This window comes from Ambystoma mexicanum, chromosome 3q (genome assembly GCF_040938575.1).
Source record: "Ambystoma mexicanum isolate Mex_15411 chromosome 3q, UKY_AmexF1_1, whole genome shotgun sequence".
NCBI lineage: Eukaryota > Metazoa > Chordata > Amphibia > Caudata > Ambystomatidae > Ambystoma > Ambystoma mexicanum.
In genome coordinates, this window is record NC_090926.1 from 448,445,082 (window position 1) to 448,464,369 (window position 19,288).

The 19,288-nt window shown below is 46.2% G+C and overlaps 1 protein-coding gene across 6 annotated transcripts in view; it reads left to right on the top strand.

The window, feature by feature from the left end:
• The window catches only part of ARAP3 (ArfGAP with RhoGAP domain, ankyrin repeat and PH domain 3), a 582,982-nt gene that overhangs the window by 547,798 nt on the left and 15,896 nt on the right, over positions 1 to 19,288 (top strand). For all 6 annotated transcript variants that reach the window (XM_069654121.1, XM_069654122.1, XM_069654120.1 and 3 more), the window contains 2 exons: positions 14,483 to 14,616; positions 17,702 to 17,784. In XM_069654121.1, coding sequence (XP_069510222.1) covers positions 14,483 to 14,616; positions 17,702 to 17,784 — 217 coding nt within the window. The remainder of the gene's footprint in view (positions 1 to 14,482; positions 14,617 to 17,701; positions 17,785 to 19,288) is intronic.

Below are 19,288 nucleotides of genomic sequence, written 5' to 3' on the forward strand. Positions count from 1 at the left end.
CTTGCCTAACACTGGTGGCAAGTGGTGAGAATCTATTGTAGAGTTGTTCACAAGGCTAAGCTCCATCAGAACAGCAATTGAAGCATGCCAAATATGGATAACTTCAGTCAGGAAGCCCTGATCATTTTGACAGTAGATCAACTGAAAGAAATGTGTAAAGTCAGGAATCTTATTGTAAAAGGAAAGAAAAATGAATTGATGACAAGGTTGTTGATTCACCCCAGTTTGGGTAGTAGGTCTGTAACACCTACTAACATACATGTGGAAACTGATCATGAGGATGATAGTTCAGATTCTAACTTTAATGGCTTAGAAGAGCCAGAGGAGGTAGAGGAGTCCCAGGATAGGAGCCCCTCTTTGCCACCGGCTGCTCTTTTGCCTCAAGCTATGTCCACTGGGACAACACAAGGTCCATCACTGTGTCCAGAATATGTGTCTCTTGAGAAAATTAGACTTGAATTGGAATTTAAAAGGTTTCAAGCTGAAGCCAAACATCAGGACATCAAGCTCAGGGAATTGGAAATGCAACATGCTCTTGAAATGAAAAGATTGTCTCTTGAAAATGTTTCCCTTCCAGAGTCCTGCTTAAGGATATATGTTAACCATTGTTTTATTTCCTAACCTTTTCCTTTTGACACAAAACTCATTATTGCTCTAAATGTACCAGTGATATATCAATGGCCACAGTGTCCTAGTTATTTAAGTCACCTCAGGGTGTAGGAAGTGTCTGTGTGCCATCCCAAATGTGTATCTACTGATTTATTGAAACTGAGAGTGTGTATTTATTGAAGTATATTTTTGTTACATATTTGCTCCTTTCTAAACAAGGCTTATTCAACTGACTGTTAAATTAATAAATCATTTTTTAATCAAGAAACCTTGAGTGTGTTTATTTAGATACATTGTCACCATCAAACTCTGTTACAACCCTACAGCTCACATTGACCCCTCTTGAGATAAGCCTGGCTGTTCAGTCATTCTACCAGCTTGTGTAGTACATGCTTATACCAAAGGTTGGGTTAACTATTGCCAAGAGGACAAGGCTGGTGAAGTCTCCCACATGGTACTGCATACAATCTTGCCTAACACAGTATCATATTAACTTTGAAAGGTTCAAATGCCAGGATCTCAGAACTTTCGTAATACAATTCCTATTTAGAATGTTTACTTCTAGTTGTTGCTGGGTTGGAATGTTTGGTTTTGAAAAGATGGGAGGCTGGAGACATAGGAGATAATATGGGGCTGCCTGAGATGCAACTTAAAAATAAAGAAGACTTCATAGATACAACTGTGTGTGGTGTGTATCTTACCTACGGCAAGGACATAATACTGGCAACGAGGCGTACGAAGAGCAGCCCCAGCCTCGACCTTGCCGGCTCCTTGCCGCCCTGCTACTGCTATAACGGCTTGCCCCTGGTGAACTGCATGGGAGCAGTGTGCAGCTGTCAGGCCTGGAACAGCCTAGCGTGTCTCTCGTTGCGACACTGACAGAGGCATAGCAGCTGAGTGCGGGGACCCATCCCACGCATCCCAATTGCTTTGCTGCTGACATGGTACCAGCTGACCGTCGGGCGCCCAATACTATGAAAGGTGCATCGCCATTTTGGGTCCAGGCAGGGTGAGGACGTTCATGCCTGGTGAAGTTGGAGAGCCATATTAAGGTCAGGCAAAGATAACAATCATATATTATACTTCTTCATCCCGTTAGCTGTGATGAATCTGATTGTCATCAGCTTGGTGTTAAGGCCCATCACCTGCCGTAAGAAAAATTAAATGATTAACATGCCAGTGTCTGGCAAACCACTAATGAAATGGTAGGATTGGAAGGAGGGATTCCTGAGGTAGCTGCATGGCGTGTATTGAGGAAGCTTTGCAGCAGACATCAAGGATTCACTCCTGTACCATTGTTTGGGTCAGGAGGGGCAAGCAATTTACAAGATCTTCTGGTAGCAGAGACTAACGTGATGAATGCATTTGATATAATTATAGCTTAGTTGGACAAGCACTTCATTGTTAAAGAGAATACAATCCTTGCAAGATATCACTTTGTCACCAGAGATCAAAAGAAGCATGAATTCATAGAGGAATTTGTAATAGATGGGTGTAAATCCCCAGTTCTCCGCGGAACGGACATGCAGAGAAATCCCACACCCAAAAACATAAGAGTCAAGGTAATTGACAAAGCCCTGTTTTATTAACAATCCAGATAAAACAGGGACAACAATGACCATAACAAAATCTCCACGCTCTCGTCCTTCTCGCGCTTGACAACAGTTTAAGAACACAAAATACTTCACAACTGGCTTCTCATTACAATCTTGGTTAAACAAAACAGGGGGTGGGGCACTGTGGAGCAGCTTGCCAAGATGGTGGCTACTCTGTGAGCCCTGTACGGAGCAGGCAAGAGATATTGATTTTGCCGAACCTGACACCGCGCTGAACAACTGCACAGCGCCTATTTAGCGGCACAAATGTACCCGCATTTGGTGGCCGAATATTGGGTTCCAGAATCGCCTGGGAATGGTGTAGTGTGCCAGCTCAGTGGTGTGGCACAGGAGGAGGCTTCTGCAGCATGCTCTGCATGACCCGTAAAGAGGCGGTGCTCTGAGAGCCAGTGGAGCACGGCCTAGATCACTGTGGTTGGGGCTGGGGAGGCCCTCAATAGTGGCTGTCTGCCCGTTTTGTCCCCAGCTCCAGTACAACCTGGAGATCGATGGGCGGGTGTGGGTGAAGCAGCCTGATCGCTATCAGCGCAGGATCCCTGGAGGGCTGTCTATTCGTATAGGTGCTGGCAGGTACGTGCCCTGGAGAAGAGCAGCATCTGAGATGAATCCGGCCCAGCCTGCAGTGGTGAATATTGTGATACAGGAAGGTGAGGGCTGGGAGGAGCATGGGATGGACCAGCGACGACCCATTAGTCCACATTGTGAACTTGCTGAGGAGCCCTGGGTGGTGGTGTGGGCAGCGGTGGGGTCTTTGGACATTTGCTGGACCGCTGTGCCCCTCCTCCAGGAGGCCCGGAGAGCATGTGGATCTGACCTGGTCACTGGAATGGCCACATAGTTTGCAAGACTTACACATTGTGGCTGGAGATCTGTGGCAGGCTCCTGACCCGTGGTGTATTTTGGCCGCTGGACTGTGGATTGTGGCAGGTGGGCCAATCCTGCCTAAGCCGGAAGCATTGAGGTGGTGTGGGCCCATCATGCTTGCCAGATACTGCACAGATAGTTACAAATGGGTGGCTGTGGGTAACCTGCCCCTACTTTGCAGTGAAATAAGTCAGTCAATTGGAGCTCAGACAACGGTGCTGCATACAGCGAGGCCCTATCACTTGAAATGACGAAAGGCAGTGTTGGCAAGAAGGGTGGGAGTATGAACTGCTTCACCAGAGCTACACCCAGACCTGCTGACATGACTGTGCCACCAGCGGTGGTGCCAGTTTGCGCTTTGCCCCAGCCTGCTGTGGAACCCCTACGCATACAACAACTAATGGATACGGTGCAAACAGGCTTTTGTTTGGTCCATGACGAACTTGATGATATTGGGTTCAATGTCACATCAATCCATGCTCAACTAGAGAAGGAGACACAGAGAATCATAGCGGCGGTGAGCAGAATCAGCAGGACGGAGGATGACGTAACGGAACTGCAGACTACGGTGAACACTCTTGCGAAACACATGAAATTCGCAAATGCCAAATGACGACCTGTAATCCAGATCCTGCAGAAATAATCTGCACATCATCAGGATTCCTAAAGATGCGCTGCGAGGCAGCATAGTCGATGGTAGAGCATCTGCTCGCAGCATATTGGACGACCCAGAGTTGTTGCCACACTTTGCGGTGGAGCGCGACCACAAAGCAGTGATGCCCAGGTCCAAACCAGGTGATTACCCGTGGCCCATCATCACACAAATCCTAAATTACAGGGACAGATACTGGATTCTCTGCCCAGCTCTGGATGACAAGAGTGGTCCCCCATGCAAGTGCATTTGTCTACTGTGAGGTTGTTGTTTTGTTTTTGGGTGGGCAGCAGCACTGTTGATGTTTGGGGAGCAGTCGGGGCATGTGCATTTAGAGAGAGCATCGGTACATCCCTCCCGCTACTGTCACTTTTAGCAGGTGGCCCGTACCAATTAACCCATCCTTTGGCTCCCGTAGGAGCAACATTGGGAGTTTTGGGAAAATAGAATAAGTGGTTGGATGTCAAGTCCCTGTACGATAAATGACACCCACTATGGTGGATATATGTCCTGATGCCCACAACGGATGTGCCATTGAGTGGGCCTGGGCTGGTTGGCATTTTGAAAATGGAGGATTTGTACAAAGAGGGCCGTTTTGCTCAACTATTCTCGCATAAAAGCAGCATATAGGCCACCTTTGTTTTTTCTCCATGTGAGATTGGGCTTACGCAATATGCGCATCAGTATTAGCATCCCAAAGAGACCCCTCTCAGTTCCAGGTATGACTACATTATTTGCCATGGATTGAATTTGAACTAATACCTCACCCCTTAACTATGTTCTGGTGCTTCCTGAAGAGCCACACTCACATGCGTGCCTAGCGTACACATTACTCCCCACCCCGTGTTATGTAAGCTGGCGCAAAGCATGAGCACCCGTGCTGGTACTGGGGCTCATGCTAAGTGGATTGCAGACTTCCATGTAGACTTCACAGACCCACAGTGCAAGGCTATAAGCACTTTAACAAACAGGATATTGCTGAAAAATATTGTCTACTACACTCTAAGATTCTTAAAAGTTTATACTACTCTTCCTATAGAATTCGGCATTTCCCGGTTGACTAGGCAGTGGAGTGTCCCAGATGTCACATGGCAAACACCACCCTGTTGCACATGCTATGGTCTCGCATGAAACTACAGGGGTGCTGGTGCTCATTCATTGTGATTCTTTCAGATGTTTTGGGGCAGCAGCTGATGCTAACTGCATGTGACTCTATAGTGGGATTTATGGGCACAATGGGCACCATCAAACGCAGGTTTTTGAATTTGGGGCTCCTTTTGGCAAAGAGAGCAATACTAATGAGATGGATTTCGAAGGAGCCTCCCAAGGGGGAGGCATGGTTGCAGGATATTATATGGGCAAATGACAATTAAGAACTGTATATCACTGTACTTCCCATTGTCTGCCGACATAAAGACAGTTGTTCAGAGTTCCAGATATACTTGGCGAAAGTTGCAGATGCAAGCGCATAAGCTGTTTTGGTAGTGATGATTGCTCATCTGTTTGGTCGGTGTATAACCATCTGTGTGCGGCCCACTCTTGTTTATTGTCGCATTGCTATCTACATATTACATGTGCCCTGATGTTGTGGGTCCACCCCAAGTGTTGCAAAAATAAAGTTTAAATGGAAAAAAACCACTGGAAGGTGGGATTGGTTAAGGGATTTGTATACATATAGAGCCTATAGGGGTTAATGCTCTCATTGGTTATGCTTTATCTGATGGCTCCTCCTGCGACCACCCCTAAATTGATTACAGGTAAAAAACATCATCACAACTATGGACTGCTGCAACAGTTACAAGAAGGCATCATTTGAGAACTGTGATTGGTTGGCAATCACTTTACCTACCTTGACTAATTGGCAGGTCAACCAGCAACAATAGTGGTAGGGGGAGCGGCATTAAGGTGAAAAAGTGGTACCTTAGTGTGTTTGAGGAGACAACAGGATATCTCCAGGGTTATGTACACTATATTAAGTTGAGGCCAAGAGCAATTTCAGTGAGAGCAAAGGCTTGGACAATCCCGGTGGCTTTGAGGTCAGAAATCAGGGCAGAGATCAAGCGCATGCTGAAGGAAGGTATTCTAGATGAGGCTGAAGCTGCAGAATGGATTTGCTTGGTGGCAGTGAGAAAACTATTAATATAAATGTTGTGCCGGATAGGTGTACCCTCCTGAGAATTAATGATCTTTTAATGCAGATTTCTACTTAAGTATATTCTTTCGACTGTTGATTTACAAGTGGCATGCAATCAGGTTCGATTGCATCCACCATCTGTGGATCTCAGGATGTTTATGATGCCTTTTGGTTTATACATTGCTAGAGAATGCCATTTGGTTTGATTTCGGCCTCAAACGTTTTTCAAAGGGTGATGACTACGTTGGTGAGGGGTTTAAAGGGTATATGCATTTATCAAGATGGCATACTGGTCTGGGGGAAGGATCTACAGTAACATGATGTGAGGTTGAGGGATGTATTGGGATGTTTATGTGAGGCCGGGTTGACTATCTCATTAGAGAAGTGTATATTTTGACTGGACAAGGAACAATATTTGGGGCATGAATTGTCTGCTCAGGGGATCAGGCGAAAATGTTATGCAATTGAGGCTGTTACCCGCATGAAAGCGCCCAGGAATAAAACTAAATTGTCATCCTACTTTGGCTTGGTCGAGTACTATGGAAAGTGTATTAAGAATTTAGCAGAGAGGACAATGAGTATTAGGGAGCTTGCAAAGAAGAATGTCCAATTTGTGTGGAGTGAAAGGTGTCATTCAGAGTTTGAGGACTTGAGGCCAAGTTTGGTGGTGGCACCCATGCTGCTCAAAGGTTTCAAGGAAGATTGGGAGGTTCATATGTACACCGATGCTAGAGAAAGAGGTTTGGGTTGTGTACTTACGCAGCAGAAAGGTGGAGGACTGCACACTGTAGTGTTTCGGTCCCGGATACCGAAGGATGTGAAAAGTAGGTATTCAGTTATTGAATGGGAGGTGTTGGCTAGCATGTGGGGTGTGGAGAAGTTCAAAGGTTATGTGTGTGTAAGTTAGTTCTTCATTGAGACGGATCATAAACCATTGGTAGCTTTTTTCAAGAGAAGAGGGTTGGAAGGGTTGTCCAGATGGATTGTAAGATGAATAACGGGATGCAAGTTTGGACTTTGAAGTGCGATACATTAAGGGAGAACTGAATGTGGTTGTGGACACTGTATGCCGCAATACCCTTGGTGGGGTTGAGGATCTGGAGCGAGATATGATATGATAAATGATAAGTAATTTATAACACACCTGTACACAAGTGTATCTGGGGGCGAGATGGTAAGTATGATATATAGAGAGACGTTTTTGAGATTGCTCAGATGTGTGGGGAAGAGGATTGGCAAGCTCAATGTGGAAAGGATTTATTTATTGAACATTTGTTAGGAGCCTATACAACCGAATGTTGTTTCCAGGCACCACAAGGCAAAGAGGGGAGGGAGCAAGGGGAGTAAATAACATTGGCAAGAACAGTAGATATACAATTGTGGTCCTACTAGGCCTTGTAGCATTCTGACATGCAAGTGCATTGAAGAGAGGTGCAGGAGATTGGGATGGGTGGGGGGATGGACAAGTGCTGGTGGGGACCGGAAGGGAAGTGCCAAGGGGTGCCAGAGAGCAGGCCTCAGGCTAAGTGCTGGGGCGGATAAACCCCAAGGGTGGGGAGCCGCCAGGCAGGGGGCCCCCATGGGGAAGTGCATTGGGAGGGGGTGCTGGTGTTGACTGGGTAGAAGGCCAGGAAGCCTGTGTGATTTGTGAGGAGCAGGTCACCAGTCCCTGCAAAAGTGGGGTGATTAGCAAGAAAGGGAAACAGGGAAAGAGGTAGAGAAAAGCAGAGTTTTCCAGAACTTGAGGAGGTCCGGCTCAAGTCTGAGAGGGGCAGGGAGGCTGTTCCAAAGTGAGGCACCAGCAGAAGAGAGAGACCTGCCCCCCCACCCCACTCTCTGCATGGAGAATCGCTTGACAAGCAGAGGGTTGGAGTTAGAGGAGCAGAGCCTCTAGCAGGGAAGTACTTAGGGAGGGAAAGTTGAAGATAACGTGGTCCCATGCCCCAGAAAGCCTTGTGGATGATTCAGAGGGCCTGGAATATCTGGGGCTCCAGGGTACGAACCCATATCATAAAGCAACAAATGAATGGGTTAACTTCACCTATACATATGTCTCAATGTTCGTTTATCTATAAAGTACACGACACACCTTGTTGGAGTTTATTCATATTGAAAGGTAAAGACCTATTGGTCTGCAAGCACACATCAATATAGAGTTATCCACTCTTACAACATAAAGCAAATATGTAACAGTTTTACACAGCAGAAGGTTTGAGATACATGAGAATCAAATGTCGGTACAATCAGGTTAGAACAGTATCAAGCCTAGTGTTGTGTGTGCACAACAGTGGTTTACAATGGTGATTATGGCAGTGAAACAAAACAAAACATGAGAATTAATCCAGATAACAACGTGTTGGCAAATAAACACTGCAATTCTGATTCGAAAGCTGGTTTTGTTTCACTGTCATAATCACCATTGTAAAGCACTGTTGTGACACACACAACAGTAGGCCTGATACTGTTCTAACCTGATTGTAGCAATGTTTGAGTCTCATGTATCTCAAACCTTCTGTGTAAAACTGTTACATATTTGCTTTATGTCGTTAGAGTGGATAACTCTATATTGATTTGTGCTTGCAGACCAATAGGTCTTTTCCTTTCAATAGGCATACGTTGTATAAACTCCAACAAGGCGTGTCATGTACTTTATAGATGAACGAACATTGAGACATAGGTATAGGTGAGGCTGACCCATTCATGTGTTGCTTTATGATTCAGAGGGCCTTACACTTGCTCCTCCTGGCCACCAGGAGCCAGTGCAGAGATTTTAGGGCTTGAGAGATACAGTCCCTGGGCTTGATGCCAAGGAGAAGTTTTGCAGCCATATTATGGATTAGCTGAAGGGGGTGTCGGGAGGAAGGGGGAGATTGAGGAAGATGCTGTTGCAGTAGTCTAGCCTAAAGTGGACCAGAACTCTGGAGACATTGAGCTTCTACAGAAGGGTGGGGAAAGGGAGAATGCCTCTAAGGAGGTGAAGCTGGAAATGGGCCATCTTGGCAAGGTCCAAGATGTGAGGGGTAAAGGAGAGAGCGCAGACGAACCCTGAGGTTTTTGGCCTCACAGGATGGTGAGGGTAGAGGGCACAAGGAGGGCTGCCAGAGGGTAGGAGGAAAACAGGGTGCAGGTGTCCCAATGAGAAGGATCTCCATCTTACTGGCATTAAGACAGAGTTCATTAGCTGCACACCATTCCTGGATGGCAGTCAGACAATCAGAGATGAGGGAGGAGGAAGAGGAGTTTGTAGAGGGAAGATTAAAGGAAAGCTGTATGTCATCAGCATTACACTGGAAATGAGGAGAGAAGGAGGAGATCAGGTGAGCCAGAGGGGTGACATAGATATTGCAGAGTCATGGTGATAGTGAAGAGCCCTGAGGGACATTGCAGGTAGAGAGTGTGGTGGTGGAGGAGAAGGGGCCCAGTTGCAACTGGGAAGGGTGGTTAGTGCGGAAAGACGTCAGCCATTCCAGTGCTGATCCGTTATGCAAAGAGTATCAGAAAGTCATGTTATGAGGATGGACTGTGTCAAAGGCAGAGGAGAGATCGCGGAGAATGATAACAGGAGGAGAGTTAGTGTCAAGATTTGCGAGCATATCTTCACAAGTGTTCAGAAGAGCAATGTCCATGCCTCTAGATGCCCGGAATCCAGATTGATGTTCATGAGGCAACCAAAAAGTTCAGTGTGGAGGGTAAGTTGGGGGAGTACCAGCTTCTCCATGAGTTTACCCAGGAAGGGGGTAGTGGAGATCGGGTGATGGTGAGTCAGGCAGAAGGGGTCAGCAGGTGTTTTTTTAGGAGAGGGTGCACAAGGGAGTGCTTGAGGGATAGAGGGAAAGAGCCAGTGTCGAAGGAGTGGTTACAGAAGTGGGCAAGAGCCTTGCGAGAGAGATGTTGTCCCTAATGGTTCTGTAAGAGCATGGGAGCACCTGTTTGGAGGAGACCTTCATAGAGCAGACAACTTTAAAGACCTCATCCGGTGCTATAGGCAGAACGGAGGAGAGTGCAGGGGTGGAAGAAGGGGAGCAAAGGGCGGCAGGGGGCAGGAGCGGGAGGTGGAGGAGAGTGAGGGCAGGATGCCCTGAGTTTTAGATGTGACAAAGCGGTGCAGAGATGAAGGAAGGGGAGAGGTAGAGACTGAAGTGGATTGGCAAGTTCCTTGCAAATTTTGAAGAGTTCATCCATGTTGTTAGTGGCTCTGGAGATGCAGGCTTGGATGTGGGTACTCTTCCTGGAGTGGATAGAGCAATGATATTACCTCTGGAACAGGTGACAGGCCAGTTTGTCAGAGGATGAACCTGCGGTCTGCCACTTCCTTTAAGCAACTCTGTACTTATGTTTCAGAGATGCTAGGTTGGAGTCATACCAGCCATGCCCAGGATGAGGTGTATAAGAGGGTGATAGAGTGTGTGTTATATAGTGGCTGCCTGCGGATGTGTGAGCTGGTGATGTCATGTGGAGTGTTGCCTTGTTAATTTAGAATGTTTACCCAAGGGTTCCACACTCAGGCAGTTAGAGCTCCCCAGCCTGGGTGATGGCAGTCAGTGTTATTTCGTGTCTATATCTTTTTGTAACTGTAACTTAAGTACTTGCTAATAAACCCTAGAAGTTAACATAAGATGTCTGGAAGTAACTTTGTAACAATGGCAATGAGTTGGTCTTTAGAAAAGGAGCCTGAGTGCAAGAAACTGAAAGAAGCTGAAGAAGCCTGCTGCGGGGGGTGCATGAAAAAAGGACAAGAAGAACAACACTGCCCCCAAGACAAGTAAGACCCATCACCCAGGGCATAAAGGGGGAGAAAGAGAGCCCACAACAGGAGGGACCAGCTGCTCATAAGGCGTTCGGAGAGCTGGGTCCAGGGGCTGAAGAGAGCGGGGCCATAAGGTGAAAGAAAGCCCCATAGAAGGAGCACCTGAGCAGAGACATGGAGCAAGGATTTTGGCGTTGAGGCTGAAGAGAAGTTCCGTAAATCCCTAAGTGAAGTGAAGCCCAAGCAGGCCCCAAGAAGTAGAAGTGTGAAGAAGAGGCATCTGTCCTGTAAGTTGAAAAAGAGAAGATGTCCCATAAACAGGAGCATCCCATGAGGCTGTCACATAACCTGCAGAAGGGAGAAGCTGTGTCCCATGAGCGGCAGAAGGGAGAAGCTGAGTGAAGTGAAGTAAGGAAGGGAAGTGTGTCCCGTAAAGTTGCAGAAGGGAGAAGCTGATGTTCCCATAAGCCTCCCATGGGAATGAGGATGGCTTATCTGCGCCATGGGGGCTGTGCCATGGGGGCTGTGCCATGGGGGCTGTGCTATTAGAGTGTCTCCTTGGTGGAAGCGTTACAGTTTGAGCTGCGGAGCTCGGTTCGCCCTGCAGTTGAAGTAAGAGTGATGATGTCACAGCGGGAGAGTGGGGAGTTGGCGGTGGAGTTCCAATGGTCACTGTGCAAGATGCGAATGCTACGCGACTGAATTCGGAATCACGAGGCAGCAACCCCTGTGAAGGAGAAGGTCTGCAACGTCGGGAAAGGTCAAGATTAAGGGATCTTACGACGTCAGCTAACGTGTGTAGGATTCCTCTGCCAGGGCCGTGGGTGAAGCGCCATATAATGCGCAGAGCATTTATGGGTGCCAGCAATAGGGTGCTGGAAATGCGAGGCAGAGCGCAGAGTAAAGGGAGAGGAACCTCGGACGCGGAAGGTGAGAAACAGTGATAGTAGAAGCAACGATGTAAAAGTGACGCACATGTGACAATGGACAGCAGCAGTTGTGTGTGAGTTTATGTTCATTTTGATAAGCACAACGATAGATACCCACCAGGGATGCCAACGGAATTTTGCATTTTACAAGTTTGTTTCTTTAAAAGAAAGAAGGATTGGATAAAGGATAAACAACCCACATAAGACTTTTAAATTGAAACTGGTGTGTGAAGTGTAGTACACACATATGTATCCTTTTTACCAAATAGTGTAGCTATTGGTGTATAACGCATGTTGGTAAAATTGATGTATGGAATATTAGAGTGTAGTGTTTGCTTGTGTGTGAGGAAAATAAGAGTTACGCACTAAGTTTAACCACTTGAGGATTTGCAGGTTATGGGTATGTGCCCAACCCATGGACCGTTAGCTGTACAGTGAATTTTGGTGGGGTATTATGAGTTCACAGCGAAGTGAATGCGCATAAGTATTGTAGCACTAACTTACTTGAGGAATTGCAGCAGATAGGTTGCTAAAATGCAACATGGACTTTTAGGTTGAAGAACTACAATTTTGGATTAGAGCCTATGACAGGCTATGGACTATTAGGAGTAAAAAAAAAAGGGGTATCATTGAACGCGCATTAATACATAACAGTGTTGAAGTTAAGAGGTTTGCGGATGTAGGATGTTATAATGACTCAATGGTGAAAAATGTAATGGGTGCACATGCAGTAACATGTGTTTGGTGTGAGTAAAAAAACAAAATTTCGGCAGACGAGTAACACCCAGAGTATGTATGGAATGTGGGTGAGTGCCACAAAGGTTATTGGGAGGTAGTGCCTCCGGCAGAAGTATGACGTTTGATAGGGGGTAGCGCCTCCGGCAGTAGTATGAAGTCTACTGGGAGGTAGCGCCTCCGACAGTAGCATGGAAGGATGGATGTGATGGTTATTGGGAGGTAGTGCCTCCGGCAGAAGTATGAAGTTTGATAGGGGGTAGCGCCTCCGACAGTAGAATGGAAGGATGGATGTGGGTGAGTGCCACGATGGTTTGTGATTTAAATAGATGTTGTGAGTTGGAAATGGGAGTGTTGCTGCAGGGCCAGCGAGTGGTTGTGCCGGAAGGGCTGGGAGAAACTGTTATGATAATCCCGCATGCAGGGTATTTGTGCATCTGCAAAACAAAGGGGATGGTCCGGCAGGAGCAGGGGCGTTGCTAGGGGGGGGGTTAAAGGGGCTATAGCCCCTGATCTTTTGGTTGTAGCCCCGGATAGAATCTCAGGAGCTACAGCCAAAAGACTAGCTAGCCCCCAGTCCCAACAGTTCCGACACCAGCGTAGCCCCGGGTCTTTTCCAGACCTAGCAACTCCCCTGGGCAGGAGTATTGGTGGCTGGGTTTGGATGGACAGGGGGAAGAATTGTTGGAGTGTCAAGAATGTGTGAAAAGTGTTGATTACAAGAGTGTCACCCATGTGTGTGGTGGAGCCGCCATCTTCAGTGTGGGATGTGGTCGCGATGGACATTCTAGGAACAATTGCTGTGAGGGGGAAATCAAGGAAATTATGTGATTGTGGCGGTAGACATTCTGTTGAAGTGGCTGGAGGTATGTATTGTCAGAGACATTAGTGCGTGCAGGGTGGTGACATTTCTGAAAATCAATATTCTGGAGGGAAGGTTTTCCAAGGAAGATTGTGTCAGACAATAGTCCTCAATTCGTAGCGAGGGAGATGGAGGAGTTTTCGAAGGAGAACCTTGTGCAGCATTCCATGACAGCTTTGTATAATCCCAAAGGGAATTCAGTGGTAGAGAGGTTCAATAGGACTTCGATGTATGCAATAAGGATTGCTTCTGCGACAGGTGGAGATTGGGTGCATGCTGTTAAGGAAAGGGTGTTCTGATACAGGTTTGCTACACATCAAGTGACCACGGCATCACAATTTGAGGTTTTGAAGAGAAGAAGTGGAACACAAGATTAAAACCAGCTTGGATGAAAAGGTACAGGGAGAATGGGGAGGTAGCAATAGAAGATGAAGTATTCAGAGAGGATGCTGTTGGGTCAAAGCAGCGCCAAGGAGAAGTATGACAGAGAAAATCGTGTGAGAGATGAGTAATGGAAGGAGGTGTTTTGTAGCCTGAGTCACACGTGGGCATCACACAGAGCCTTCTGTTCATCAGCGTGTTTTCTTTGTTGTTTCATTATAACTTTATGGAAGGGGCAGAGGGCAGGATCTCAGTACCTTTCTAATATAATTCCTTTGTAGAATGTTTACGTCTAGTTGTTACTGGGTTGGAATGTTTGGGTTTGAACGGATGGGAGGCAGCAGGCATAGGAGAAAATCTGGGGCTGCATGAGAAGGAACTTAAAAATAAAGAAGAATTCTTGGATACAACTGTGTGCACCTGTGTGCAGTGTGATTTTTACCTACGGCAAGGACATAATACCTATCATTCATATAGTTCATTTTTCTAAGGTTTATGTGTAGCTCAGCCTTTTGGTCTGGAGCAAGGGGTGTGAGGAGCTGGTGGTGGATGCCTTTTCTAACCAGGTGGACTTGTTGCAGAAGGGAAAGTACTCAGTGATTGACCACTTGGAGGTTGCATCTTTTCTTTCTGAAATTAGTTATTTTTCTCATCGAGGTCAGGCATTAAAATACCAATCGCTGCATGCATGTATTAATATGTTGGGGAGTTTCTGGGTGTTAGGCAGGATGTGCAAGCCTGGCTGGACTCTCTAAGATACACATCACTCACGCCAAAGTCCCCTGCATGGCCTTGGGTCGAACTAGCAGTACTGGAGCCAGAAGCAGGCCTTGGCAAAGCTTCCCGAGTTTCATTATAAACAACTTCAAAAACAGAATTCATTGCTTTGTTGTTCATTTGTATATCATTGCCGTTTCCCTTGTTTTTGACAAAATATCTTCTCTTTCCTCTAGGGACCAAGCGGGAGGGCCCCAAGTGTGGACTACTAAAGTGCCGAGAGGAACCCCCCAAACTCTTGGGGTGCAAGTTTCAAGAAAGATACTTTGTAATACGAGACAGGAAACTGTTGCTGCTGAAAGAGAAAAAGGTAACGCTGAAAGGTCGGTTGACCTGTTCTGACCGCGTGCAGGCTTGTGGAGCAGCATTTATTATGTGGGTGGCGAGTAGGCACGAGCGCATCTGCTGGGTAGGTGGGAGCGCAAAGGTATGGAGCTTGGCACATATAGGAAGTGCATTTACATTCACTGTATGTCGAGGAGTACCAGAAGAATTAACATATCTTCTCATATCACTGAATTGTAAATATGTGTGGGTATTATTAAATTATTATTAGTACTGTACTATTATTATTTACTATTATTATTTCCTGCACTAATGCATGAGAACAAGAGATTATGGGCCTCATTCCGAGTATGGCGGTAAGGGATAGCGGCCACCGGTAACGAGACCGGTGGCGGTAATCCCTTACCGCCATACTCCGAGTTCCCTCTACGCCCTCGCCCTTAACGCCTGCTTTGAGCAGGTGTTAAAGTCGAGGGCGCAAAGGGGCCTCCAAGCCAATAACGGTGACCGTAATGAACGGTCACCGTTATTTGCATCTTCCCCATTCCCATTGAGCCCTATGGGGGCTCATTTGGGAATGGGGAAGAGCCTTGGTGAATGGGGAATTACCGCCCCGCCAACCTTGGAATGGGGCGGTGATTCCGCCATCCACCAAGGCGCTGCCGGTCCGGGTACGGCGTCAACCAAGGCGTTAATAGCGCCATTGGTTAGCGCCGTACTCGGAATGAGGCCCTATGTGTTTGCATGTTATTTCCTTGTTTCTGTCAATGTTGCTGTATGGGCACTCGAATTAGTGTATGGGCTCTAAATGTGCAGTGTAGGTACTCACGTTGGTACATGTGTTTTCAAACAGGTATTAGAGCTCACCAGTTAATATGTGAGCTCTCAGGTTGCCCGGATAGCCTTTTGAGTTGATGCTAGGCTTTCAAGTGTTTAAAGTGTTCATATAGGCCCTGTGTTTCCCTATGTGCATTTGAGATGGGCTCCTGAGGTAGGGATGTTGGCAAGCTAATGAATTGGCTCTTCTGTTCGTGTGTGACATCAAGTTCTCATAGAGCCCTTGTGTTTTTCCTGACTAGTTCATGCATGGGTACTTGAATAGAATTAATATATGAGGCCTTAATTTGTTGCAAATGCACATTAGCGGGTGTTGTTATGATGCTTTGGTATTTGGGCAACTTAGTTGGTTTATTTGCGCTCCTTCGACTGTGTGTTTACCCTTAAGATGATATATATACTGAAGGGTGAAACCCCTACTCTGTGGGAGACTGGGGAAAGAATGCAACAAAAACCACAAAAGTGTGTCCCCACAGGGAATAAAGTAATGGTGATGCGGTATATCCATTACCGATGCTCACCTTATTTTCTCTAACCTCAGTTTGTGTGTTAAACTGTTTTAAGCAAGGATTACCACAGACTAAATCTATTGCTCCTAAGTTATGTGTGTTTAACCTCTTCTTTGCATATAATTATGTCATTAATGTTATCAGAAGATCATTGCTTTGAAGATATACATTTGACACAATGCAGAATCTTGATCATACAAAAATTAGTATTTCTCGTTATTTTAATGAAAAACATAAAACAATCTTTTGTGCATGAGCCTCAATGTCATTTAACAAAATATTATCTGGAAGCAGGTTCAATTTTGAATACATAACATATTATAATCATGTTAACGGCATCAGAATAAATCATGCACCGTAAAAAAACAATAATAATTGGAAACAGGTAAAGTAAAGAAAATATACAAAAAATTAAACAATTCAAAAGGACAAACCACTGAAAAAAAGACTTTACATTTAAACAAAACAATTCTAAATATCACAGGACATGAATTCTATCCTTATAGGTAGAAACATATTATAAAGTTATTTAGTTTTCACCCTGTTTTATTTATGGGAGTCCACCTGTGTACATTCCAAGGAAAACCAAGGAACGAAAGAAACAATTATAATTCCTAGTGGGGTGTGGAGATGTATGGCTAGTGTAAGCTTGGTTTATACATTCACACTTGCCAACCGCTTCTTACAGTGCTGCTCAGGTCCCTTAAGATGATGTCTGGGCAACCAAATTGGCCTCTGAGCACCTGGGGTGATGTCTGGGCAATCTGGTTGGTTCTTGGGCTCCCTTGTTGTTTTCTTGCTCCTAAATGGGCTGTTGTATGTGGTTGTGGATTGGTGTATATGTGCTTGTGAGTGTGTATGGATGCCCTTTCCCGCTGGTCTGTATGGGCCCCCATGATGGTTTCTGGTCTATCCTGTTGGTATCTGGCTAGAGAGAGGTCTGCTGCAAGAAAATATAAGGCACCATCATAGAGCTCCAGCAGCAGGAGGATAACACATTGGACCTCATTACAAGTCTGGCGGTGGTTGCCGCCGGACTTGCAATATTTACTGGCGCTTGGCTTGCCGGAATCACTGGGAGATTATGACCCCAGCATTCCCGGGAAGTCAGGCGCTGGTAAATGTTAATCCCCATTCCCATTTGAGTCCCGGGAAAGGGGAACATGGAAGCACCGGCACCGTTAATAGCGGTGCCGGTGCTTCCGTTGAGGCTTGCTTACTGTGGCAGCTGTGTCCGGCAGGGTCCGCCCTGTCGGGCACAGAGGCTCCGTCAAGCAAACCCGTAGTGTGCCGGTCAGGGAGCAACGGTGCCATTAGGCTTACCAGCACCCTTGTTACCGGACCGGCACACTCGTAATGAGGCCCGTTATCTGTTACAAGCAGCAAAGGAGGTTTCATTTCCAAGAGATTAGAGCATGAAATGTCACCTCATCAAACTTGGTAAACAAAAACGTGCACTGGCAATGTGGCATGCTTCCTCAGTTTGGGAACTTGCTTTGGGATTGGACTATATTTCCCAAGGTTGGTGTGCAGACTTTAAGTTGGTATATTAAGCGCAAATAAAGCACGGAAATGGCAGCAGCTGCATAACAACATATTGGTTAATTTTTACCCCTGACATGATGCAGGTGTGCGCGCGATTGTGTGTGTGCACGCACACACACACTTTGGTCTATGAAATATAGAAGCACTTGTCTATTTCTATAGGTTGTGCAGTTTTTGGATGAAGTATTTAGTAACCTATGCTTTTTTCTGTTTTTCTAGAGCTCCAGGCCAGAGCGGGAGTGGCCTCTGGACACAGCAAAAGTTTACATGGGGATTCGGAAAAAGCTAAAACCACCATCTCAGTAAGTGTTTCAGAGTAACAGATGCACAGAATGTATGAATCCACGAGAATAAGGGGAGTTTAACACACACACGTAAACATTTGCACACATTGCCTTGGCAAAGCAAATGAGCTGTGCCTTTTACCCAGTACATTCACATCTACATTCTGCAGCCCCTGCCATATGCCTTGTCTGGAAATACCTTGTATATTCCAAAGTTCTCTGGCACAGGATCCTCTCCGCTCTAAGCCAAGGGTGTCAAACTCACATCGTAAGGGGATTAAAATGCATCTCTCGCAGATCACACAGTTGGGCCTATGAGAATTAAGAGCATAATATGCTGTGGCAGCTCATGGATGTTTAAAATGGAGGGGTCTAAATGAATTCCCCAAATTAGTGCCAGCAAATCAAGTGTGCAATGTAATGGAAGTGGTCTTGTATAGCGCCTGTATGCCGCTATTGGTGGCTTCGCTGCGCTTGCTTGTGGAAGCCTGAAAGCTCAATGGATTATAGCCACACACCAGAACAATATATTTTCTGAAATAAGGGATCGAAATGATGCATTCTACATCACAAATGTCAAGTGAGATTGCAAAATTAGCCACAGGATGTAAAAGCACCTTTGTAGGGCAACACGTGAAATATTCACATTCGTCACGCCACGTAACCTTAAGAGCATCACACAGGGATGGACAAGAGACAGAAATATAGTTGTGCCAGATCATCAGTGAATCAGTGATTGGTACAGTTGTCAGTAACACACTGGGAAGTGCAGCTGTTTTTGTTTGTCTGGGGTTTCTGCCTCTACAAGTCCAGTCCATGGATGGTCTCGCTGGAAAGGCGTCTTTATGCGCAGGGGGTCCTTGCAGCTTTTAGGCCAACTTATGCCAACTTCATTAGAGGAAGACATTGCCGGTTCCTCAGTTCCCGCTAGTCAGTAGAAATGTCCTATCATATCATGTCTTGGAAAATACTGCACTAACCAGTTCAGTATCTTCTACCTTGGTTTAAGCAGGGTCCAAAAAGGAACTCCAGCTCCACACTCAATCGCAGGGTTGCAGCCATTTAAACCTCTGGTGCCCACCCTGGTGGCTGTGCCATTCGGCATTGGCTGGCATCATCCCATGCTTTCTGTCTAGATGTGTTTTCAAGTCGGATCCAAGCACTGTACATAAAACAGGCCACATCCGGTGTAGGCAACTGTAGCCTACACTCACTGAGGCAGACAGTAGCCGTAATCATCAATGGCAAAGTGGGGTTTCCCTTCTGTCATGTAGGAGACAGTGTCTGGCTGTTGGACTCTGTACTGGGTTTCTGCACCTCTTCCCTGTAAGGCTACTCTGGCAGGTTGGAACCCTCTCGAATTCACAAGAGCTGCCATCAAAGAATGGAGTCTGCCCAGCCAGCTATGCAAAAACCATCACACCGAAAACAAGGTGCATTTGGGGCACCCGAACACGGAGAAGCTTAAGGTCACTCAGGGTCACATTCTGGATTGCTGGCTCATTCCAAGTCCGACGGTAAC